This window comes from Podarcis tiliguerta (assembly GCF_965153285.1).
Source record: "Podarcis tiliguerta genome assembly, chromosome: 5".
NCBI lineage: Eukaryota > Metazoa > Chordata > Lepidosauria > Squamata > Lacertidae > Podarcis > Podarcis tiliguerta.
Genome location: NC_139538.1, coordinates 29,325,969 through 29,352,573, shown reverse-complemented (window position 1 = coordinate 29,352,573; position 26,605 = coordinate 29,325,969). Strand labels below are relative to the sequence as shown.

The following is a 26,605-nucleotide window of genomic DNA, read 5'->3' as shown; positions in this document are numbered from 1 at the left end:
TAGCTTTCTCCATAATCCAGCGCATGTTTGCAATTTGGTCTCTGGTTCCCCTGCCTCTTCTAAATCCAGCTTGCACTTCTGGGAGTTCTCGGTCCACATACTGCTTGAGCCTTCCTTGAAGAATTTTAAGCATAACCTTGCTAGCGTGTGAAATGAGTGCAATTGTGCGGTAGTTGGAGCATTCTTTAGCACTGCCCTTCTTTGGGATTGGGATGTAGACTGACCTTCTCCAATCTTCTGGCCACTGCTGAGTTTTCCAAACTTGCTGGCATATTGAGTGTAGCACCTTAACAGCATCATCTTTTAAAATTTTAAATAGTTCAGCTGGAATACCATCACTTCCACTGGCCTTGTTATTTGCAATGCTTTCTAAGGCCCATTTGACTTCACCCTCCAGGATGTCTGGCTCAAGGTCAGCAACCACATTCCCACATACTGGCACCCAACCTCTGTCTGGAATTGTTAGTATTCAATGATGTTTAAAATATAACTCTTAATTTTATCATAAAACTGTAATGGGAGGAAATAATGTAGTGTCTTCCTCTGTAATGCCTCACAATTTCTGATGGCTCTGATCTACCACTACCACACTTTTTCCTAATCACTAAAATACAGTTGTTGTTTTTGGGCCATATTTCTATGACTAAGCATTCACTGAGCCCTAACTCAAATTAAACACTTTCCGTGAACCAATTAAAATGTTTAGGGGTTTTATTGGAGGGGGGATTTCTTTGAATGAGTAAGAGGATGAGGTGTCCTTATAAAAGCATTATAAGACAGCAAGGCAATATACTATTAAAGACACTTTCATTCATCTTAATGTTGCACAATGTCCCAGAAATGAAAGACAAGTATGGAAGCCTTACAAATAAAATGATGATGATAGAAATGTAGTAGGCTGCTGGAGGTGGGACCAAGCTCTCGATCCCTCCTCAGCCAGCCACCAACACACTAGCAAAAGCACTTTGCAGGTTAGTAACTTTTGTGCCTTGATTTATAAGGTTGAAGAATGGTCCTTTTTGGATAGAAAGATCCCATCTGAGGCTAACAGGTATTCATCTCAAAATATTTGAAAGTTGTTTGCTGTTCTTTAAATCCCCTTTGCAGCTTACTTTTTGTGATACAAGCATGTAACTGTTTTGATTCCTACAGTAGTCCGTGGAAAGTCCTGCATTTCAAGGATAAATTTGGGGAGGAGACTGTCATTTAGCAGCAGCTGCAAGTAACAGTCAGAGGCTGTATATTCTTATCCTAAAAAAAGTAGCATTTGCTAGTTCACAACTAAAATTCTTAGTCTCTACATTTCAACCAGCTGTTGAGTTCAATGTTTATACAATATACAAGCATATTGGGAATGGGGGATAAAATTGGCTCCTGTAGCCTTTTAACTTCAAAATTCTCAGGTGGTAGCAGACACACCAAAATAAACATCTAGATTTCAGGACTATTTACATGTGTTTTAAGAATAGCAGCATGTGACATTGCTTTTCCACAAAAAGGTTTATTATTTAGTGAAGTCACATAGCAATATCCCAGAGGAAGTCTTGGCTCTGTTTCCTGCTATACAAACAGCCATAGTCTCTGTGATGAACACTGGGTCCTTGAGAAGGAGGTGTTCAAGTTTTTCTTGTAACATTCACTTGAACAAACAGTTCTGGATATCTTGTAGTACTACTCAGAAGGACCAGCTAAGAGGTCTTTCTTCTCCCAAGTCACAAAAGCACTCTTTGGGAGAAAAAAGATGAAGTCTGTCAGTCAGTCATAGGGAAGATGCTTTATGTTTCATTCTCTTTTCATCTGTAAAGTTCTCCTGCATAGCAAATAGAGACTTGATGTAGTTGTTACTGACAGTGCATTTGATCTGTAGCACTCCCTGTACATATATTGCAACCAGTGTTTGAAATTAACCTGTTACCTGGCGCGTTTTGCACCTGATTGTCAGCCACTTGCAACCAAGTGAAGATCCCTGGGTGCCAGGATGGCACCTGACATCACTATCTGGGGATCATTGGATCTTGATTGTTTTCACACACTAATATCACATCCTGTAGAATTCTATCAGTTATATTTTATCTACACAATCACAATGGATTTCAGGAACCAAAATGCTTTTTCTGTGCAGCCTGAGCAGGAGCAGGGAGCAATGTTATAGCTAACTGTTGTAGCTTGTCTTCACTTACCCCACCCTACTGCCCTGCTCACTGTTGTGAAGAATATTTTTATGTTATGAATGGTCTGTGTCACCATTAAGAAAAAGCAGTAGGAATAGGCCAATATATATGTGGACGATCCCTGGATAAAGTGGCTTTTCTTCCTTAAATTCTCAAAGTTTTTAATCTAGCTCAAGATTATCATCTGAACTACCCAGATGTTTAACTGATAATCAATCACAGTCAGTAAACCATTTGAAGGAAAAAAAAGATTTTAGAGCTGTCTTGCCCCAAATGGCAACTCGACATTTTATTTTGCCATCTGTAACCTTTGGCCTCTAGCTTATATAGCTGAGTTTCTAACACTGATTGCAACCTGTTTTTTTGAGGAAGAATAGGTATGAAGTATGTAGGGGTTATCTGCTCACTAAAGTTACTTCACATTTATCACCTATGCAGCTCCTCTTTCCAAGGCAAAGAAGCTTCATGAAAGTCAAGTGCCTAAGACAACTATAGATTATACAGCAAATTATACAAAATAGAAAATTGACTCCTATTTTTAGCATATACTAGATGCTAGTCATGTTAGAAGATCTTCTATCTACATATAATTGGGCTGCTGAAGAATCACAATATGTGTTTTAGTATTTCATACTTCATGCAAAAATTGCATGCTTTCATTTGCTCATTTAAGTTTTGTGTTCACTGCTTGCAGAGAATGACAACCAGCAAGTACAATCATGAATAGATTTTTAACAATAATTGCTCACTGTCTTACTAGGTTATATAATTTTTGTTTAAAGTACCAGTGTCTGAGTGAAGATCCAGCAAACAAATTAGAACAAATTGAAAGGAATACTTCCCATATGCGCCAAAGTAAAAAATAAAAAGAAATCCCACTCCAAACAGTAACAATTTTGTATTCCAAACATGAATGCATGCATTTAAAATTGTATACAGTGATTAGCAAGTAGCAGTTTACTAATCTTCCCAGACTATTATCCTGAACTGACCCTTAACTGAACTCTTGCTTTACAGGATATTGTTAGCACATTTGGAACATTTTAAAAGTATTGTTCCTAAAGGTTTTATACCAATGTAGTTATGATTTTCCATGGGTGATGTGTATACCAATTACTTACAAGTATACACGAGTGGAGCTAAAGGGATATGCTGTGCTCAGCACACCTGTCCCAATATAAGCAGCAAATATTAAATGCATAAGGCTTCATCAAGGTGGTTTGTGTTGTAGTGCCCAAGTCAGCATTACGAAAACACACAAGGCCTCCCCAAAGCTGTAGCAGTGTTTTTTTCTAATAGAGGACCCTGAAGTTTATTTTTTTCCAACAACCTTCCCCCTCCTAAATTAATGAAACAATACAAAAATTAAGAACTAGAAAACACTATATTTTAAAAAACTCTTCAATCCTCTGTCAGTTTAGCCATGATCTCTGAAACTAGGCCTAAACAATAAAGGTTTTGAAATGCTTCTAAAAGATGGCCAAGTGTGCTTCTGAATTGTCTGGTGTTCCTGCTTCTATCTTTTTTTCTGACAATGGCAGCAACCTAAACACATATAATCCATTCATATCTGAGGTTGAGTGCATTTTATATACAGGTGCAAAATCTGTCCTTGTATTCTCAAATATATTTTGTCATTTTCAGGAAAGACTAAATCATGGGTAGGCAAACTAAGGCCCAGGGGCCGGATCCGGCCCAATTGGCTTCTAAATCCGCCCCGCGGACCGTCCAGGAATCAGCGTGTTTTTACATGAGTAGAATGTGTGGTTTTATTTAAAATGCATCTCTGGGTTATTTAAAATGCATCTCTGGGGCACAGGAATTCATTCCTTTTTTTTTCCCCTCCCCAAAATATAGTCTGGCCCCACATAAGGTCTGAGAGGCAGTGGGCCGGCCCCCTGCTGAAAAAGTTTGCTGACCCCTAGACTAAATGAAACAGATTCAAACAAGACGAGACTGATGACAAAAGACTATCACAAGTGTGCCTGTCACTTCCAGATGGCTGCAGTGTTAACATAGGAAGTAGCTATGTCAGCAATCCATTCCTCGTGATTGCTTCCTATCACTACTGTCACAGTAGAATGCGATCCAGACATGGAGCTGAGCCAACCATACCTCTGCAGCAATAGGCCTTGAAACCCCCATTACCCAAAATGCTACATTCACACTAGTTGCAGCAGTCCCAAAGCTGAGTCAATATCAATAGGTGGCACAGTCACCACCATGGGCAAAGACAGCTCTAATTCACTAGGCTATTGACCACCAAAACCAACTTTAGTAGATGACACTTTCCAGACCCAATAGCAGACAACCACTTTTTTTTCTCCACAGCTACTTCTGTGACACAGTCTTTATGTCAGGGGCACCAACATGGACACTAGTATGACAGTCGGTACCTTACATGGCGCCCATAGTACAGTGGTACCTCGCAAGACAAATGCCTCGGAAGACGAAAAACTCGCAAGACGAAACAGTTCTTCGTTTTCTGAGTTGCTTCGCAAGACAGATTTCCCTATGGGCTTGCTTCGCAAGACGAAACGTCTTGAGCCTTTTTTTTTTTAACAGCCAATGCATTCCTATGGGAAACCGTCAATACACATTGGTGCTTCGCAAGACGAAAATACTCGTAGAACGAAAAAACTCGCAGAACGAATTAATTTCGTCTTGCGAGGCACCACTGTAGGTCTCATAAATATTCCCTAAAAAATCCATAATGCATGAAACAGGTTGCACTGGTTCAGCCCCTCCAACATTCAACATGTCCAACATGTTAAATGTTCACATTTAATTACATTTAATTAGACACCGACTTTGCCACCTGTTCAGAACAGTGTAAAAAGTTTTCTATCTGTGAACAAGCATGGCAGTTGCTATGGTAGGTGCCTTCAACCTCACAGATTTTTTTGTAGTGGGGGCAGGGTGAGGGTGCCTACAGCATTTTGTGGTTCTGTCTCTATTTTGCTCTTTTAGAAGTGGAAGTATTATTTTTTATTCCAAATGTGCCCTGGGTCCCCAAGGGTAAGAGTTCTCTGCTTTATTCCATCACCAACCATAAAGTGTGAACCAACATCTGTGAAAGATGAAAGGTTTCACTAAATCAGGGTTTCTCAAACTTGGGTCCCCAGCTGTTTGTTGGACTACAACTCCAATCAGCTCTGACCACTGGTCCTGCTAGCCAGGAATGATGAAGTATGTGGTCTTGAGCAAGTCAATCATCCAGTTCAAACGTAAACACTAAACAAGGTTTCAGAGCCTGAGCTGTTGCACTAATTGTGTTTTGAATGAATCACTGTTTCTTGTATTCAGACATTACAAAAAAAATGTGTTGAAAGTTGTGGCAACCTTTACACTATTTGCATATGCATAAGACGTGAAAGGGGAGTGCCTAGCCACCGGCTCACACTGCTCACCTTCATGACAAGAAGCCACGGCAATAGTTCCATTCAAACAATATGCCAAACCAGGTTTGGTGTTGCAAGTCTTGGGCTCAAGCATTTCATCCTCCCTTGTTCCATGTGAGGAACAAAATTAGAAGCTTTCATTTCTGGTTTGCAGTAAACAATCATTCATCATTTTATACAGTCGGGATTTGATCCTGGTTTGTGGAAAAACTACATTTTTTCTGGGTTTGAATGAAACGTGATTTCATTCAGATGAAACACCAAACTGATTTGATATTATAAACACAAGTGGCCTCTGTTCTGATTCCCATGCTTCTTCTTACATGCACAAGAAAAGAAATTAGAAGCTTCTGTTTTCTGGCGAATAATAATTTTTAGTCTCAGTCTCACCTGTAAAATTAATTTGGCTTACTTTAAGAATAATATAGCTGTGAATGTAAACACGAGAAAGGCTGTAAAAACTTTCTACATATTAAAAGTGCTTTATAAATAGTTTTTACTAGTAACAGTTTCACTGTATGTGAAGAGAACATCCCAGTGCAAGAAGCTAAATTTTATAATTTTTGTCTAGCATTTGCTAACATGCGGAAAACAATCATAATGTAACCAGAACATTGTGTACGATTCTCTAAGGACAGCCATATGCCTTAAGTAGAAATGTGTTTCTTCTATAACCTTAGCTATTTGCTTCCAATTTGCATATGGTGCTGATTGCACGTAGATACCTTGTTTATGAGATGCTCAGTAACCACTTCTCGTAGTCCAGTGTATAGTTTCTCGCCATGTTTATGTAATACCATAGTATATGCATTCCTATAGAGTTCCTCAAAGCTGAGACCACTGTTGTTCTTACGCTGAATCTCTTGAATTGCGTTTTTCAGAAGATCCCAAATGCTGTTCACATATTTTTCATCCATAGTCATCTGCAAAGGCAAAGAAAAAGACTAATTCAGAAACTACTCTGATTAGGAAGTTTCAAAATTATTTCCCTTTCAAAACTGTTGCACATTCATAACCCCAAATATATGTGATTATCAGAAGCTCTGTTCCAAGCTGACAGGTGAGTCAAGCCCGATACCAGATACATGACTAATTTTCCAGCAGTTTGTATTAACAGATCTTCACACTGCACAAAACTCTGTAAGATATTAGACATTCTTTGCAACACACACCATTGATTCACACATGTTTTATTACTACTTGATGGCTGCTGTTGTCTTGCAAACATAAGTAAGCTATCACAGACACAGAACTTTTATCTCACTTCAAATACAACCTTTTCCAGAGGAATCAGTTCACACATTCAGCTACAAACTATCAATCACTGAGTAATTATGATGCAAAAGTAACTATCTCAGTTTCACTAGACAATAGGATCTCGAGGGAAATATATTTAAGTATCACTGCAATTTTCCCTCACCCACACTATCATGCATATTACCAGTGAGCCTTGCACTGCTGGTGCTATCAGGTGTTCAGCTTACTGTTAGTGCTTTACTAGTCCAATGTGTAACAAAAGCTACTGATCTGAGTCATTGCTGAATCATTTGTTTTTTGCTTACTGAAACATGCGTATGGCAATATAAATGTCTCAAATACACTTAAAGGGAAGCTAAATGTTTTTATACTTTCACATTATCAACTACTCTATTTATCTGGGAAACAACCTTGGCTGAAAAGTAGGGTAACAAAGAAAGAAAAGCAAGACATATTAGATAATTTACACATGCAAGATTAGTAGTAAACCTTGTTATACCTTGCAAATAAAGGCATAACCCTGGACAAATCATTAATGTAATCCTTTACAAATGCTTTAGTGAGTGAAATTAACAGGAGGGCTTTTTATTTATGTATGAAATCCAATTGTTTAATGATAAACCATAGTTTAAGGCAAAAATCCTCAGCCACCTCAGTTAATAGTCATCATTCATACTCCAGTAATACATAAATATGTTAATAATAAGCATAACCACCTACAATGACTTTCAGATATAGCTTGATGCTTTAAAGAAATCCTTCACTGCTGTTTTAGGCATATTTCCAATTAATTTAAATAATACACAATTCTAGTAACATTACTCTTCAAAACCATATTGAAATGGCTGTCTCATCACTATACTATCGAGTAGCATAATAATAGTTCAATCTCCAATATGATTCTAAATCACTGATCATTTTGCAGTACTAATGCTGTCCTCAATTATGTGTTAGGACTGCAAAGTTCGAATTTTTTTAAAAAACATGCACAATGAAGGTTATAATAAAAAACTTTTAAAGTTTAGCTAGATATCTTGGAGAACCATCTCTCATCTTACTAAGCCAATATATAACCAAGCTTTCTGTCCAAGCAGCAACTGAACCAAGAAGTCCCTAATTAATCACAAATTGCAATTTCATACAAATAGGAAGCTATCATTTTCAGTTTCAGAAGAAGCCAAAAGTCTAACTTGACCCAATGAACCCAGTACACACAATCAAACCCTGGCTTTAATAAGCCATAACATGTAAGATATTCATACACCTACTCATATCCTTGCTGCTCTTCCATGTGCAAAACCGATGAAAGAATGGAGCAGTTATGTGCAAACTGAGAACTATTTAGTAGCTTCCCAAAAAGCCAAAAATCAAAAGGCAATGCATTAAGGTAGAATTTGATCATGTTTTAGGATTCTGGCTTGTCCTAAAACTGAAAACCATGTGCTCAGTTTATGCAAAACAGAAAACTATAGAAACTTCTGCACTGCATTCAGGTGTGCTGAAAAGGGAGGAGCAAATGGACTGTTTGAACCAGCAAGAGGCTTGTTTGTATCTCACCTTATAAAGCAGTAAGACCATCATCTGAACTGGGCCACTGCATCACTTCTGAACATTACTGAGTCCCTTCACTTTTTAAATTAGTTCAGAATCTCCAATTCAAGGAAGTCAAGATAAAAGCGAACAAAATCAAAATTGTACAGTGAAATGAATAATACTTTTATGCAACCAATGTATCTTGACAAAACAGCAGAGATATAATAGCCATCAAATTTCTAAAGGGCTATCACATCGAAGGTGGAGCAAGCTTGTTTTCTCCTGCTCCGGAGGGTAGGACGAGAGCCAATGGCTCCAGTTACAAGAAATGAGATTCTGACTAAACAACAAGAACTTTCTCATGATAAGAGCAGTTTGACAGCGGAATTGACGTGGTGGACTCTCTTTCATTGGAGGTGTTTAAGTAGAGGTTGGATGGCCATCTGCTATTGATGCTTTAGCTGAGATTTCTGCATAGCAGGGGTTCAACTAGATGACCCATAGAGTCCCTTCCAACTCTACAGTTCTAGGATTCTATGAATAGCTAAAGAAGCACATCATACTAGCTTCCAAATGTGTCAGAATAAAACTATTTTCACAATTTTCACAAAGTACACAATGAAGGATCGAAGCTGGTCTCTGTAGGGAATTGGCTCCAGAATTGCAATAACATTACAGAAGAGGCCCTATCCTATCCATCCACAGTTCAACTTCTGGAGGATATGAGGCCCAACAGAATTTTACTGGCTAACCTTAACGGACAGGAAAGTTATAATCAAAAGGCATTCCCTACAGTACACTGAATTTGAACTTAAAAATTTGGGAGAAATTCTATACTACACTTTTGCCCATCCTCTTAAAAGCATTTTAGAGCAGAATGATGCAACCCCAATTTGAAGGAAATTCCATCTAGCGAAAGATTGCCTGCTCTATCTCATATTGGACACATTACCTGTTGCATTTCCACCAATTAATTTGAACCCGTTTCCATTCTAGTTTTGTATAATGATCAGAGCCAAATAGAAACTACTTCAGAATTCAGCAGCAGCAAACATGTCTATCCGAAAATATATGCCAAGGAAATGGCTTGGGTCAATATTTAACCAGTCAACTCAAAGACCGTTTTGACCGGTCAAATGTTTAACTTACCAATTCCCATTTGTATACAGCTGTTTTGAATCAGACAATATGATATAGCAGAAAGGGAGGACGGGTGCTTGTATTAAGTGGGACCAAAACTGCATAGCAATAAGCTACTCACTGTTAAAACATGCAGATAGGAAAAGCTTTCATGACATTGTTTTTCTAGGAACCACCATTCCTTTTACAAAACAAATGTTTTGAAGTCCAAAGAAAGTAACAAGACTGCCCTGAAGTACTATTTCAGCAGGTATAAAATGACTTCCAGTTACAAATTTCCTGGCTACTAATGCTGTGTTGGATGAATTGGGAAGGATGAAAAAAAGATATAGAGGCTTACTCCACTTACAAGTGGAGCTAGTGATGAATCTGACATCAACACTTGTATATCATAACTAAGCCTACACTTTCTGCATTTTTATTATATTATTTTATTATTTCTGCTTATATGTAAAAAAGAAAATACCACTTCAAGCTCAAGAAAGGTACAAACACTATGCTACAGATAGACAGACAGATAGATACCTTACCTAAGTGAAGAAAGTAAATAGAGTGGTACCTCAGGTTACAGACGCTTCAGGTTATACGATTTCGGGTTGTGCACTGCACTGAACCTGGAAGTACTGGAATGGGTTACTTCTGGGTTTCGGTGCTTCGCGCATGCGCAGAAGCGCCGAATTGCGACCCACGTGTGCGCAGACGTGGCGCTGCGGGTTGCGAACGTTGCGGGTGGCGAATGTGCCTCCCGCACGGATCACATTCACAACCCGAGGTTCCACTGTACTTTTAATCTTAATGTGCTAAACAAGTTGCACTGTTTGTTGTAAAAATCAAAACCATGCACATGATAGCTTGGGTTCTGACACAATGCTAAGTTTCATACTACAATAATGATCTTGGTTACAGGTAAGGTAGCTGTGTTGGTCTGCTGTAGTCGAAACAAAATTAAAAAATTCCTTCCAGTAGCACCTTAGAGACCAACGTTATTGTTATGAGCTTTTGTGTGCATGCATACTTCTTCAGATACACTGAAACAGAAGTCCATGTGCTTGGGTGAGCCATGAGTGCATGCATTATTCTCCCCTTAACTCACCTGTAGCAACTAAAAGGAGACTGGAAGCAATTGCTTCTGTTTTCACCTAACCAACCACAGTTCGTCTAGGTCAGTACTGGGATGAACTGTGGCTAATTTAAATCATAGTTAAATCTGTGCAGAAAGACTTAAAATCATGGATTACAATGCTGGCTTGGATTGAAGCTCCCTATTCAGACATAACAAACCATGGTTAGCTGAAGCAGAAACAAATGCTTCTTATAACCTCTGCATGACCACGCCAGAGGAAGAGAGATGAGGGGTAGCAGGCACATGGATATAACACAAAATTATTATTTTATTATAAATCAACGAGTTCAGCTACCATATATTTAAGTGATCAGATCCTCTTCAGTTGGTAGGTTCCCAAAAGAAGTAATTTCTTTTGGCTTGTAAAATTTTTTGCTTTAGAATAATGAATAAAATGTTTTAGACGAGGCATTCATACTTCACTAATCCAAAATTATTTCTAAAACTGTGTAACAAAAAGAGTTTTATGTACAGAATTAGATCATCACAATTCCTGTACATTAGAGCAGTGTTCCCCAACCTTGGGCCTCCAGCTGTTTTTGGACTACAACTCCCATCATCCCTCGCTAGCAAGACCAGTGGTCAAGGATGATGGGAATTGTAGTCCAAAAACAGCTGGAGGCCCAAGGTTGGGGAACACTGCATTAGAGGACAAGCAAGTCCTGAGTAGTATACTGAGAGTATAATTTTCAAATGCAAGAGCAAGGTGCATTCCAATACTGGAAGGGCAATGCCATTGTCACAAGGAAAGAAAGGAGTCAATGCATTATTTGATTGTGCTTTCCTCTTGTTGGCATAGCTGGTGGATCTGTTTCTGCCCTCTTTACTATGTCTCAAAGGAGTGGGAGAAAGTACAGAGCAACATAATTTTGTTGCCAGCAAGTTCATGTTGTTGCAAAACTGTCAGATCCAAGATTCAAAGGTAGAAATGTAAATGATGATAGCACTGCTTCTGCATTTGACTGGCTTACAAAACAGGCTGCAGATATAGGGAAAGGTACTTTCAAATGTTGCAAAGCACAGAACATCTTCAAGTATTTGGCCAAGGAATGTACTCTGGGATTCTGCCAAGCATATCCCTCATGTAACATGGTGGCAAGGCCTTTTGCACAACACAGCCTCTGACTTCTCTTGCTTCTCACCTACTTCAGATTCCTCCATCTTCCGCAGCATGTTGAAGAAAATGGTCTATGTTTGGATATACATTAAATCAAGAAATAAACTGACATGTGAAATGATAAAAGCTTGTTTCAATCTGGGATAACCTTCAGTCTTTAGAAGTCCATGATAAATAGGAAGACAACTATGAAGAACAGAAAGTGGTAGCAACAACTGAGTTTTGTTCCATTTCTCCTCTTTTTCTCAGTCCTTTTTATAAAAATGAATGCCTTATGGCTGCTTAATAATGGGAGTCATAATAATTTTCCAAATAAATAATAATTTATTTTACTATAATGCAAACAGTTTGTTTTTATTGTTTTTTACCTGCTTCTCATAAAGCAGAAAAACCAAAGAGATGCTAGGTTTCTTAAGAGTTCAACAGCTTGTAGCTCCATTTGTATCAAATACTTTAAAAACAAATATAATTTGTAACTATTGTCCCATAAACTGAACTTTCAGTATACAAAAACTGATAACTCTAGGGTATTATCAAGTTACACATAACACAGTTTATGTTGCTAAAATTACAAGCAACTTCCAAAATGTGAAGAGTGCTTTAAGAGAGAGAGAATTGCATTTTTAAAAAAGATTCTGAAAATTTCCTTTTCCTAAACTTTTACTGTTGTAGCACATGCACATACCGCCTGCTACATGAGAAGTCAGTTCACCTCTTCTAAATTCACTAGCATTGACCAATGTAAACAGACATGGTAACATTACAGGCAATCAGTCTAAAGTTTCTCCTTTTATCAGTACTCAACATTGATTTTATCATCTGCTTCAATAAAGCATCTCTTTTCTGAATAAAACGATGCTGGTGCTTAATTAAAATTATAACTGAAAGTATACCACTTTCTCTCAATGAGTTGGGAAATATGCACCCTGGTTGTCTACTAACCAACCCTTTCAAAAGCACTATAAGGTATGGTCATTCACTTAGGTTAAGCCTCATCAACATCACTATAGAAAGCCAGTATATTCCTGGCCAAATAATAGGGGTATCAAACCCTGGAAAAGATGGATTTTAAGTTTAATTTTTCCCATAGCCATGCATTACCTTCAGAAGCCCAGCAGCTATGTACAGGACATCCTACCACCACCACTGCCGAAATACATGCAAGTAACTTGGAGAAACTGTACTACCACAAAAACGAAGTTCAGAGGCCTCTGAATCAATTGGCAACACATCATACCAGTGAACAGGTCATGGAACACTTCTGCAAAATTCTGTTTTGCTTTGTAGGCAATATGCAATACTTCACATTGACTACAAGTTTCTTTCTCAAGTGAAGGATTTATAATACACTGTTACCTCTGAAGTGTTTTCTTTATAACGCTTTTCTAAGAATCCTTTGAAAGGATTATTTTCAAGTATTTTAAATAGTTTTACAAAAACTGCCTTCATTTATTCACCACACACACAAACTCAATGTTCTAATGTGGTTACCAAGGGGCACAAGAGTAGTCTGTGATGTCATTAGAATGTTGAGCTATCTCTTAAAGAAATTCAAACATTTCTTGCAACCAGATTCCACCACAAGGTTTCTTCATCTACCCCCCCCCTCCAAGTTCAGTGCAGACTATATTATTTTCGGTGGTGTACATGGAAGATTCAGGTACGCTGAGTGAGCCACAAAACACTGCAAATGGTGTAACTGCTTAGAAATGCAAGTGTCTCCCATTTATATTGTCTTTCTTCAAAATTTCCCCACTGTAAAATGAAAGAACATATACATAAGCTTGTATCCAGGACTGTGCACATCCTCTTCCTGTACACCAAAAAAATCAGCTCTGGAGGCTAATTTCAGCCCTCTGGATCAAATTTTGAGGGTGCATGGGGGCACTCAAGGGAAAAGAACAACTAAGTTCCATTGTGGAAATATAAATCTGCTGCACTAGTGGAACAGCAGTGTTGGAAACAACCCTATATGTTTATTTCAATGAGAATTATGTATCCTGGCATCTAACTCATGTTACCCTTATCAATATTTTAGATGTTGCTTTAGCACTGCAGTTTTACACATACCTCTCAGAAGTAAGTACCAGTAAGTTCAGTGGTGCTTAGTCCCAGGTGAGTATAGGCCTACAGTCAAACTAATCATTTTACCATTTTTTAAAGCAATATTTAATCTTAATGTATTCAAAGAAGCTCAGAACCCCAGACATTTCTGACACTTTAAAAAGGAGTCTACAAATAAGAGACTTCAACACTTGGCAAATAAGAAACAGAGAGGGAGCCCACAAGCTTCCATCCGAAACCATATATCGGCAACTTTCTTAAATGTCTGAGCATTTCAGTGCTTGTATTAGAGGAAATCTCTAACAAATCTTGAAGTGAAGACACACTACTATTATAAAGATCAAAGTGTCACCATCACTCACATGTTTTAGCTCATAGTGTATGTGAAAACTTTATATGGCATTGTAAGGAAATCACTGTAAAAAATCAAAACTCCAAGAGAGCAGATTCAGCACGTTAAAGAGGAACCAATGTCCTTAGCAATGTAGGATATGCTTTGCATGCAAAAGGACCCAGATTCAATCCTTGATGCCTTCAGTTAAAAGGGATCATATAGCAGGCTAACAAGAAAGTCCTCAACCTGAGATCCCAAAGAGCTGCTAACATACCGAGAGAGATGGAGTTTTGAACCTACAGATACATCCACTAACAGAAGAGGGGGAGATTATTTTCACCAGTTCCCACCTCTGACCCCAATACACCTTGCATGCTGCTCTGAAGGGTCCCCCAGCTCTCTAAAGCTGATTCAGGTGGCTGCAGACAGGAATCAGGAAAAAATAGCACCTACTCTCTCCACTGAATCAAAAGTGGCTCTGGAGACAAGCTCTTTAGCGGCACCTTGTTCAACAACTGCTCCTGAATCAAAGTATCACATGAGACCACATTCGAAACTTTGCTGTTTTCCTCTAGTCCAGGGTTTCCCAAACTTGGGTCTCCAGCTATTTTTGGACTACTGTTTCCATCATCCCTGACCACTAATCTTACTAGCTCAGTTATTGTAGTTGTAGTCCAAAAACAGCTTGAAACACAAGTGTGGAAAATCCTGTTCTAGTCTATTAAACTCAAGAAGGAAACTAGGGTAGTACATCTTAGGTTGGTATGCAAATTTCTTAATCAATAATGCCATGCTGGCAGGTAATATTCCATATTCTCATGAGAACTTACAAGTTTATTTGTTTCATCACTTTTCAAGCACAGACACTAAACCAAGTTTTTTCGTTTTTGTTTTTAAGACATTAGTGCCATTTGCTCTTTAGTCTCCTATGACTGTACAACTGTCTCATGAATTCTGGAGTCCAATACTAATTAACTAATGTAATCAGATTGTCATCATTTGAATGACTGTAGATTATCCAAGAATTCTCAAACACACTTTCCTGTTACCCTGACAAGGATTTTTGCCTTGCCTTCATTGGTGTTCTATATCTAAGCAAGGCTCCGTTCTCTGTAAATATGAAGTACCCCAGTCTCCATAAATTCTGTCATTTTTCCTGTTGAAGGTAACTGTCAATTCAATTTCTTTGAGTTTCTTCAGATATAAAACCTTACTGTGGTTTTTCATTAGTTATTAGTTACATTCTGGAGCCAGTCCAGACATTACATTTTTCATGAAGAGGAAAGTTGTAAATTATCACCAATTATCAGCTTTTGCATGTTACTGCTGTAACATGCAGTATGACTAATCATATGGTTTTCTGGTATGAAGTCTTTCCATGCCACTGCCAACACCTGCTATTATTAGGAACAGGTGGAGCTCATGTAGAAACTCTTTTTTAAATGTGAAAAAATCATATGATAGCCACTGCTACATGTTGTTATGGAGCATGGAGAAACTGTCAAGTGTGATAAAGGTAACACATAAGCCAGAAGTTGTGCATATGTTTCTCTCCTGTGTTGATATGCTCATATTAAATAAATACATTTATGCCTTTTCAAAACTCAACTCCATTTTAAAATTTCTCTTTGCTTTCCAACTGGTTATTAAACTCTGAATTTGTCAAAAATATGACCCTAAACTGTAACATTGTATTTACTGTTCACCCTGTTCTTACAGTAAAAACAGATGTAATATTTTAATTTTGCTGTAAATTGTTTGAACAAACATTTACTGCTGTAAAAACACATTTCTCTTAATGGCAGTAAATATGCATTTCAACGAGTTCCATCACACTTATGTTCGTCTTCACTATTAGAATCCCTAATTATGATGTGTCATTCTAATTTTTGTGTTCTTCATTGTTCTGTTACTCTTCATTAAACTTAGGATTCAGGACTTCTCTATAATCCTTAAAATAAGTTTAGGAAGACTTTGATAACTTTAGCACCTACACTAGCTTTATATTTCCAAATATAGCTCCCTAACTTATCAAAAACCCATAGCAAGATGAAATATTTCAAGGACGCAAAGTTTGCTTTTTGGCTTTGCACAGAGACTGCTATTGGCTTTTCTAAATAAAAGTAATACATGTGAAGTATTTTCTTGCTTCCCACCACAGAAATGGATATAAGCCAAACACTAAGATAGCAGGAATCAGGAAGAGCGTGTTTGGGTATAGATCTCTGGACATGCAGATGATCAATGTTATACTTATTAAAGTTTCTTCAACCCCAAAGCCATAATTTCATTATCAATGTTTTAGGTTTATTGATAACTGAGAAATAATAGTAATGAAAACGGATTTTATATATTTAATTTGAGGCTTGCCAAGGGTCCACAATTCCAATTACCATGATGAGTTCTTGTAAGCACAATACAACATACACAAACCCCTTGAGTTTAAACTCTCTTGAGTTTAAAGCTGGGGATGTGGGGAGGGGAGAAGTTATCTCCACATTTGTGCTATACCAGAGGCCCGCTAAAAAACCATGCAATTGCAAGGACAATCCCCTATTCAGCTCCAACTCCAAGCCCAAGAGGAGGGCTAGAACTTGTGCTTATTAGATTGTGCTTCCAAGGGGCCTGAAGTGGGAACAACTCTTTCCTCCACTGTGGCAAGTTTGAAGCTGGAAAGGGCAGCAGATAATTTTCCTGGTCCTCAGGGTACAGTGCAATGTCAAGGATTACACCTCCACGCATGTGACCTACTAAGGTAAACTAGGATTTGTGGGCTCCTGTTAAGGGCCACACAAGACATGAACAAAAAAATTCTTTACATCCATTGCCTTAATGTATGGTGATAAGAATCTACATTTTCCAGCAAAAAGTTTATAGCTGAAAGCAGCTGAACTCTACCTCCTCCCATACCTTATATCCTGAACCCTGCATCCCTTCAGGCTCTTTTCTCCAAGCTTGGCTCCAATGTGAGCCAGGCCCGTGACAAGTTCTCCAAACAGCAGTGTGTAGGAAGTTCGATTGCTGGCATCTACATTTTGCGGGGGTAAAAAGTAGACCTTCTTGCTTCCTGTGAATGGAGCAGGTATGCAAACATACTTGACTGCCTCACCACATATAGCTTAGCACAATTTTATAGTTTCAATTATAACAAATGGGAAAAGTTCTTGAAAAACAGACAACTCTGAAATAAAATAAGTGATTTTTTTTAGTATGGAGATTTTTGAAAGCATTTGAAAGCACCTTTTGTCAATCCTTATTACAGATGCATTATGTAATTGGACAAAATGCCAGACTGAGCACAGGATTGAGTGTTATAATGACAACATGCTTCAAACAGAACTCTATTTTTAAGACCCACCTATTCTATCAACAGCAATTTGCTTTAACATATTTCAATCTTGTATTTTTAAATTGTTGTAACCCACCCCGAGACAGCACAATAATAATTGCAACAAAAATACCCTCCTACTGCACACTGAAGTCTTGCCCCCACCACCATAACAAGCAAGTAAAATACAAGGGCTTGTGACTAGGAGTTCAACCTTAAATGTGATGGGGATGTGTGCAAAGTTCCAAAATCTATCAGCACTTCTAAAACCCTGCCAACAAACACACCAGCCAGAACAGAAGGGGGGGGGTGGACTTACCTCTCTTTTGATCTGTTAGTGTGTGTGAAATAGTTACACCAATACCAGACATACAGGATCCAATTTAGGGCCTCTCGAATGGATGAAAGAACCTTGAATCCAAGACTGGCTATGTCCTGTCCCAGAAACTCCCATTTTGGGGCCTTATGTCTGCTACCACTGGTAGAAAGACCACCAGTGGTAGATCTAAGTATATGAAGGCATAGCAGGGTCCCTCAATGGCAGATTATGTGTCTCTGAAGCTCTTCCCTACTGAAGAGCCATTGTTATTTCTTTCTAACTCCCTCCAGCCAGATGTGGGGTTCAGAATTTCAAGGTTGCATCACTTACCAACTGGGAAACTCAACAAACACTTTCTGAAATTTCATTTAGATGAATTGGCCACCACCGCTATCAAACAGAGAATGCATCATTATTCAAACTGAAAATGTGAAACAAACTACAAATATATCTCCTGAAGTAGGCTACTGGGTACCTCACAAAGAAAGAGGCTGAAAGGGATTAGGCAGTGAACAATGGGCTCAAAAACAGAATTGTCACCTTCTAGTAGGACTGCTGCATAAAATACGTTTACACCAATCTGCAATATTTTGCAGTGTCCTTGTTTACAAAATATTTAAGTAAGACACAAAGTCTTCAACTTAAACAATATACCTATATCTATTGCTGTCTGACTTGGCCACTCCCTGTAGCAGGAATCACCAACTTTTTTGGATCAGAGGACAACTTTTGAATTTTGAAAGAGTGATGAGGGTTCCCATAACAAATCAACTGCTGGGGTGAAGTTGTGGTATAACACAAAATGGCTGCCATGGGGAGCATGGCATAACACACAATAGGAGATCACCACCCATGACATCCTTATGTTTACTATGGGAAGCCATCTATGTCCTGCTAATCCTTACTGTGGAGATCACACAATATTATTTTTTTACAAACACACTGATACAGTCTCTGTCCAATAGCAACAGGAAGCAATCCTCAGCACCAGGGAAAAAAATACAAGGTGGCCACCTCACACTGACTCCCATTTCACAGTGTCTGAGGCCTCTGCCCTAGGGCACTGGTAAAAGCATTTGTTGGCAGCAGGCACCAGGTTAGCAATCCCTGCCCTACAGGGAAAAGTTACCACTGTCACTAAAGTCACTGCCTGAGGTGGGTGCAGAAGGAAAGCTTGTAGAAAAGCACCACATAAGGAGCCTATGCAGAGGCAGGCAAGGGGGAAACAAACAAGTATGGCTAGGTTTAACCATCACCTAGGGCAGTGTTTCCCAACCAGGGGCCAGGATAGTCCAAGGGGCCCACAGGGGCCCACAGGTGAAAATCGTGGGGGGGGGGGGAACACAGCATGAGAAGTGAAGGAGGGGGAAACCTTTTTTAAAAAAGAAAAAAAAGTTCTGATCGGCTGGCTATCGGCTTCGCCAATCACAAGTGGGTAAGGGGTTGGCCCACCAGGGCCTAGAGCTCCTTTTTGCCATGTGTGTTTTCTTGGATAAGTCCTGGATTGTTTCCGGTGAGAGGGGGCGATCACTGAGGCTCCAATTTTGACCAGTGGAGCCCACAATCCAAAATCCCCAGGTCAGGTAAGTGCGGTGGTGGTGTGGCAATGGTTGAGCCGGAGCTGCTTGTTGCTTCTGCCAGTGCTGGGCCTGGTGACAGCCTGGGCCTGACTCTGCAGGATGCAGGGTGCAATCCACCCCAGCGCCTAGCCGAGTGGAGTCATCTCGTACTGCTGACTTGCATCTAGTAAATAACTAAGTGCCTACTCAGAAGAAAGTTGGACTGAATTCAGTGGGCCTTATTCCCAGGTAAGGGTGTGGAGGGGATAGTGTTTTATCTAGGCAGCCAGTGCTCCTCCAGATGACAATATCTTTTTGTACCAGGTCAGCGAGGAGAACTTGCTTTTTAAAATTCTCCTATATACAGAATTCCCTGCACGCCTTTTGGACTTTTATCTGTAGGTTTTCTCCTGTGTCAAATAATTGAGGTCAGATAAGTGTTGTTTACTTTTTATACTACATGGAAGATGGATCTTCCTCAGGAGGTTCTGCACTCTCCTTCCTTGGAGGTTTCTAAGCAGAGATTGGATGGCCATCTGTAATGGATGCTTTAGCTGAGTATCCTTACATTGCATGGTGTTATACTAGAAAGATGACCCTTGGGGCCCCTTCCAGCTCCATGATTCTATGTTTTTCTGCTTCAACAATATTTCATTATGTTCCTATCATTTGATGTAATTGTATTTTGTATAAATAATAAAAATTATAAATAAAACATGTTATATTTACAAACAAAATATTTAAATAGCTACCTCTCTACCAGTAGGATGAGGGGGGCATGGGCATAGCCAGGATTTTGTTAGGGGGGCAGTCTTTTGTTGGGGGGTGGAGAACATCATATTTATATTGATTTTTACTTATTGGAGGGGGCAACTGCCCCCTACCCCCCCCCGGCTACACCCATGGGAGGCCACAGGAAGGAAACAAGGTCAGAAGAGGGCCATGGTCAGGAAAAGGTTGGGAAACTGAGCTAGGACACCAAAATCACTCTTGGTAGAAGGACAGTTGGATGTTGCCCCAACCATTTCCTAAACTTTCTGAGACTGCATTGCTTTGCTATAGGGGAGAGGTTTTCAGAATCTGTCCAAATTTCTGTTGGAGCAAAATAACTTTTATTACATCAATATCCTACTTTACTTCATTTGACATTTAACAGACATTAAGATCACATAACAGGCACTGAATTAAAAAGCAGATATTGTGATCAATATAATGACCTGTTCAATTACTATATTGAACTTAGGTCAGTTGATCCCTTAACTCCCAAAGAAAAATATGCTTTCTCTCAGTGTGTTCCCCTATGAATGATAAAGTCGGTTAGAAAGCACTTTATAGGTCATTAAGTGTAACCCATCAGATTTTATTAGGGGTCTCTCACAGGGTTGTATGCTGTTCGTGTACAAGTAGAACAGAAGGCTAGAAGGCCTTCTGGAGTGGAACATGGGAACAGGTTGGGAGTGTTATTTAAGGGAAAGGAAGGTTAAGGCACAAATGCAAGTCTACTTATGCAACAATTAATTCTGTCCACAAAATTTTACAACCCACTAGCACAAATTCAAAACTTTCATCAACCCAATCCAAAGTCAATATATGGACTAACTAAGGCTGTCTCAGCATACGATCAATACTACATTGTACATACTTTATGTATAAACTAGTGTAGATCGTGGTTAATTATCCCCATAATTCAACTTTGAATTGTGGGCATCTATCTTTTTGTCATTCCTCTTGATTTTCTAATGCTGCTTTTTTGCTGAATAAGTTGCACCATGCTTGATACCCATGTACTGAAGATCTTTGCTTCTATCGGTAGCTCAGTGACAACTTCTTGCCTACTGACAGCGCTCAGTCAAATTATTTAGATGCAACCCTTCCCCACGATATTCTAAAGAGCTGAGTTAAAAATATGCTTCCCCCTCCCCATTCCAGGCCAAAACATGAAAAGGTATGCCTCAAGGTAAAAACGTAAGGTTTTGTTGTTTTTGCTTTGTTTTGCTGCTGCTGGAAGTTGTATGGTATAGAATGGCAGTTTATATATACAGTGGTACCTCGGTTTACGAACTTAATCCGTTCTGGAAGTCTGTTCTTAAACCAAAGCGTTCTTAAACCAAGGCATGCTTTCCCACAGCAGTGGGGCACTCAATTTACAAATGGAACACACTAAACAGAAAGCGGAACATATTCGGCTACTTCCAGGTTTGCAGCATTCTTAATTCAAGTTGTTCATAAACTAAGCTGTTCTTAAACCAAGGTACCACTGTATATAAACCTGTCTAGAAATTAGCTCCAACTGGTGGGTTGGACTCAGTTCCAGATCAGTCTGATCCAAGGTAGGGTGCAAATGCAGCACTACCACAATACATACATATAAAAACATGCACACATATGTAGTAAGGGGGAAAATACAAAGAAACTGGGTCCCCAAATACATCTTTGAGTTAAAGGCCGGTCCCGGGTCCAAAAATGTTGAAGACTACTGTTAGTTTGCTTTAACAATGGTTATTTTAATTATCTTCAGCTCATGGTGTCTATGTACCCTCCCCACTAAGTAGGCATTAAATATAGCTATTTCAAAATATTTTTCTAGAATGAGCCACAATTATGACAACTGCTAACAAAAAACACTTTTACAGGGAAAACAATGTTCTACTTTGTGTGAGAAGGCTTGTGAACATTCTTCACCCACTAACATTTTATAGGCTCATCTGCAAGAAAGGAAAATGAAAAATGTTTACCCTGACTGCAAACTTTGTTTCTCTCAATCTGTTCAACTCCCATATACAACCAAGTGTTTGATGAATAAATCTCATCATCCAAAGGCTTCAAGAAACACTTGTAATATATGTTTTACTTAGAGAATAACTGTAAAACACTGTAAGCAACTGTCATTGTTGATTATCATGATAGCATCTCCCACTGCTATTCAGGCAGCCAAAACCAACTTTAAGACATTTCAAAATTAACTTGACTAACATGTTGTACTTTCAACAGCTCCTAAGAACACAACACTTTATTTAAAAACACAGATCTCTTTATCTTCAGAATCTATTACATTGTCATTCAGGGAGTCAATCTTAGCTGAAAAAGAGGGTAAATATATAATAAGCAAGTTTTGTTGCTCTTTTGCAGAGTTAATTTTCCTAATCTAACTATGCTGACTTGGAAGAAAACACTAATGGTTTCAATTGGGCTTCTGAGTAAATAGGATTGGGCAGTAATAACTTAAAATACATAAATACAAGTTTAATTTTGAGAATGGAACTGCAGGTTGATCAAATGCTGACGGTGACAGTTGTTAGTTCATTCACATAAACAGGTAGAGCCAGTTTCTTTGTGAAGGCAACAATTATTTGCCACTAGTTTCCTGACTCAAACGCAACAAAAACTTTTGCTCAAGCCTAAAAAACGTACAACCAAACATCTCCTTTTAAGCATATATGTATGTGTATAAACACTCCAGTACTTTGGCAATCAGCAAGTCAGATATCCTTAAAACAAAAACAAAAACTTTACACGTTACAAAAAACAAACAAACCCAGGCCTTCATCTTGGGTGTCCATTGGCTTTCAATCTTCAGCTGAACTATCGGTCAGGAAAGATATGAGGTAATTTATGCTACAAATCACCTCGAAAATGCTCCCTCCCCGTATGACAACCCCACAGAGGGGGAGAAATGTCATAAAAACTGTCCGGTGTCAAAATCCTTACAATATTCAGCTTCATTTATTGATACTGGCGAGACAAAAAAAAACAAAACACAACAAGTTTGAAGTTGATACAGAACTAGTATGACGTTGGACTCTTCGGGCGAGTGTGTGTGTATATGTGTGTTCTTAAGACCTTCACTCAATTTATTGTCATTATTATTATTATTATTAAATAAATAACAGGCGCTGTACTAGGCAGGCCATTGTCAAGGGCCCGAGGGGAAAGCCGCGATCTCCCCAGAGCCCCTTTCCTGGGGCGGCGGCGGGGGGGCCGCCGGGCCCTCTAACCTGCCTCTCCCTTTCCTGGGACGGGAACTTCGGCTCCCCGCCCGCTGACAGCCTCTCCTGAGGGGCTCCCCGGAGGGCCTCCCCTCAGTGCCCGCGGCCCGCTCCCTCCGCCGCCCCTGTGACAAGCCAGGTCGGGCGACGAAGAGACGGGGCTCCCTTGCACGCAAGGCCGCGGCCGGCGGCTCGTCTCGCCGCCAGGCCCCGGTCCCGGCCCGGCGCCGCGACGTCCCTCTCGCTCCCTCACTCACCGGGAAGGCTCGGATCCGCATCTTGGTGTCCTTCCGGCTGCCGGTCCCCTTGCTCAGGTTCGACATCTTCGGGCCCGGCGGGAGCGGAGCCCCCCTTTCCTGAGGGGCGGGGAGAGGGAAACGGGGCCGGGGAGAAGCCCCCCTCAGGCGGCGGCGACCTTCACTCCGAGGGCGGGCGGAGAGGCGAGGTTGAGGCGAGGCAGGCCCAAGTGGCCGTCTGTACGCGGCGGTGGCGGCGGCGGCTCCCTCAGCCTCCTGCGCCTCCTCCTCCTTCTCCGCCGCGATGGCGGCCAAACATCGCTCAGTGCGCAGGGCCGAACAGGCCCCCCCTCCCCTCACGCAGAGACACAGACAGATCCGGCGGGGGCGGCGGCGGCGCAAGAGAGAGAGGAGGGGAGGGAGGAGGAAAGGGGAGGAGCGCAGTCGGCGGGGAGGAGGGAGGAAGGGGGAGCAGAGTGGGGCCGCCAAGTCTCGCGAGAGCTCCAAACGGCTCCCGCGATAATAGGAGGCGCGCGGGGCGGGGGGGGGTTGGAGAGGTAAGGAGTGTTGTCTTTCTTCCCACTGACCCTAGGGAAGCTGGAGGAGGCGGGCGGGCGAGCGAGCGGTGCTGGTGATTGGCGGGTGGTGGCGCGGAGGAGGCGGCGAGTGGGTGGATTTAGCTGTCACGTGCTACGCAGGCGGCAGGAGGCGGCGATTCGGGTTTGCACGTAGTGCGGTTGGTCGTTTGTTTCGGTTAAACCCGCTTTTAACCCGTTGCTTGCCTGGAGGCCTCTCTTAGGAAATCACTCGGGAGGTTTGGAGCGCCCCCCCCCCCCAATTCGCCTTGAGTACCTGGCCAAGGGCGTTTGGCTGGCGGTGGACCAAATGGCGCATCTTCTGCAGGGCCCTCATGTAAAACACACACACATTCGTGGCTGCTGCTGCTGCTGCTATTTCTCCCGTAGAACCAGGGACGGTGCTTGTGGCCCTTGGGTTACCTCAGACTCCTTATTCTCAGGAGCCCCCGTCAGCATCGATGGTAGTCAGGGATGCTGAGGGATGGCTCAACGCTTGGAGGGTCATAGGTTGCCCGCCTACCCCATGTCTCCCACAAGGCATCACTACTTTTATTAGTTATGATACAGCTGTGTTGCATAAGCAAATAGAAAACAAAACTTTCCCCAACCAGGCATACTTAGGAAACGATATTTTATTTTAGCTGTTGAAAATACTTGACAATACTCTAGCTTGTCTACCATAAGATAATTACAGAAAACAGAATAATACAAACCAGATGAAGGAGCTGCAAAAAGAACCCATGCAGGTGACTGGGTGAATTAATCCCATGAAAAGGAAAGGCAAGATGTTTTATTGGGCAGCGTGTGTGTATGCACACACACACACACACACACATGCGTAAAGTCAATAAATTAACACAACCTTTAAAATAACAGCTGCGTAACAATTTACTAAATAACAATCTACCAAAAGCAACAGCAACTAATCAATTTATCCGATCAGGTCTTTCCAAATGCCCACCTAAAAAGGTGTACCTTAACTAGCTGCCTGAAACTAAATAGAAGGGGTCCTCCGTAGAGAGGAACCTCCATGTGGAGGGGGCTACCACTGAAAAGACCTGTTATGTACTGAGTTGAATAGGATCCAAACTGCAGCAGTCTGATTGGTCCTAGAACAATAGGATCCAAATTGCAGCAGTCTGATTGGTCCTAGAACAATAGGATTCAGAATGCAGCAGTCTGATTGGTCCTAGAACAATGCAGCAATATGATTGGTTGGCAGGAACCACCCAATCATGCTCCAGATATAAGTGAATCCACAACCTGATTGGCTTACAGTAGAATTCCAGAATTAGCCAATCAGGTGCAGCCCATTGTGTAAATAATGTATATAAAGCAGATACTTTGAGGGGACATTCATTCATTCCTCCTCACCACTATGAGCTGAATAAAGAGCATGAAATCACTTTGCGACTCTGAGTATATTTCAAGACCCATGTGGCTCCATGTACTTCATCCTGCACAGGAACAATGAGGAGCACCTCATCTGCTTCAAATGCACTTCTCCATAGTTTGAGATCACCATCAAAAGCCTTTCTCCAGGTTTTCCCACCATCTAAAGATGTTGTGGGAGCCCACCAGGGAGAGGGACTTTGTCAGTTGTGGCACCCTAATTTTAGAGGCTCACCTGGTGCCCACTCTGATTTTTCCAGCTTCAAGTGAACTTGTTTTGTTTTATTCTGATTGTTTTGATAGTATTTTTAATGCTACTTTTACCAATTTTCCAGGTTTAGCTTATTTTTATTTATGAATTATCTTACAGTGTTTTTAATATTTTATGATAAGCCATCCGGATAGCATGCTCAAAGGGAGGGGTATAAATCTTAATTGTAAACTCTGATTGGCAGCTTCCATGGATGCAACAGGACTTTGTCTTCACTCTCATCATGTCTGCTTGAGCCTTCTGCCTACTGCTATTTGTTCATGCACATTCCCCAAATTATTTTTCAAACTTCTCCTGTTTTTGCACAAAATTTAAATGATCACACCCATACAACATTAATCTTTCACAGATGTCAATATCATAAAGTACCAAAATTTCGTCCAGTGTAAGTAGAAACCACATATAGCATATATACAGTTCAGCTTGCCTTCATTTGTCTCATGCTTGCAATAGGCTTTATACTGAGACTGAAAAAACAGGTTGTTATTCATTTCAACATGCTAGTGTAGAGCTAAAAAGTTCAGGTCTAAAGATAAATGAGGTGTTTATTGAGTGCCAGGTGCAAAATGAAATCCACAATATGGTAATACATTTATTAAAACAAAATGTCAGGAAATAGTACTGCTGTACTATTTTGGACTTTCCCCCCTAATAGACCAACATGGCTACATATGTTGTTGTGTGTTTTTTTCAGTGACTGGGAACTTAAGAGGGCTGAAATTTGCATTGAAATTCAGAATGTGAAAATTGTTGGAAGTCAACAGTATTATTCCATATGCACATTAATACTTTGCAG

At 40.3% G+C, this 26,605-nt stretch overlaps 1 protein-coding gene across 6 annotated transcripts in view; it reads right to left on the bottom strand.

Moving 5' to 3' along the window:
• The window catches only part of CUL3 (cullin 3), a 49,850-nt gene extending 25,782 nt beyond the window's left edge, over positions 1–24,068 (bottom strand). For 2 of the 6 annotated variants that reach the window (XM_083442673.1, XM_083442675.1), the window contains exons 1-2: positions 12,844–13,010; positions 6,298–6,495 (exon numbers count right to left, since the gene is read on the bottom strand). In XM_083442673.1, coding sequence (XP_083298799.1) covers positions 6,298–6,495 — 198 coding nt within the window. In that variant the 5' untranslated portion in view covers positions 12,844–13,010. Of the gene's footprint in view, positions 1–6,297; positions 6,496–12,843; positions 13,011–13,098; positions 13,223–23,589 lie in introns of those variants that run through there. The other 4 variants (XM_083442674.1, XM_083442671.1, XM_083442672.1 and 1 more) reach the window with 4 other exon arrangements.
• Positions 24,069–26,605: the final 2,537 nt, after the last annotated feature.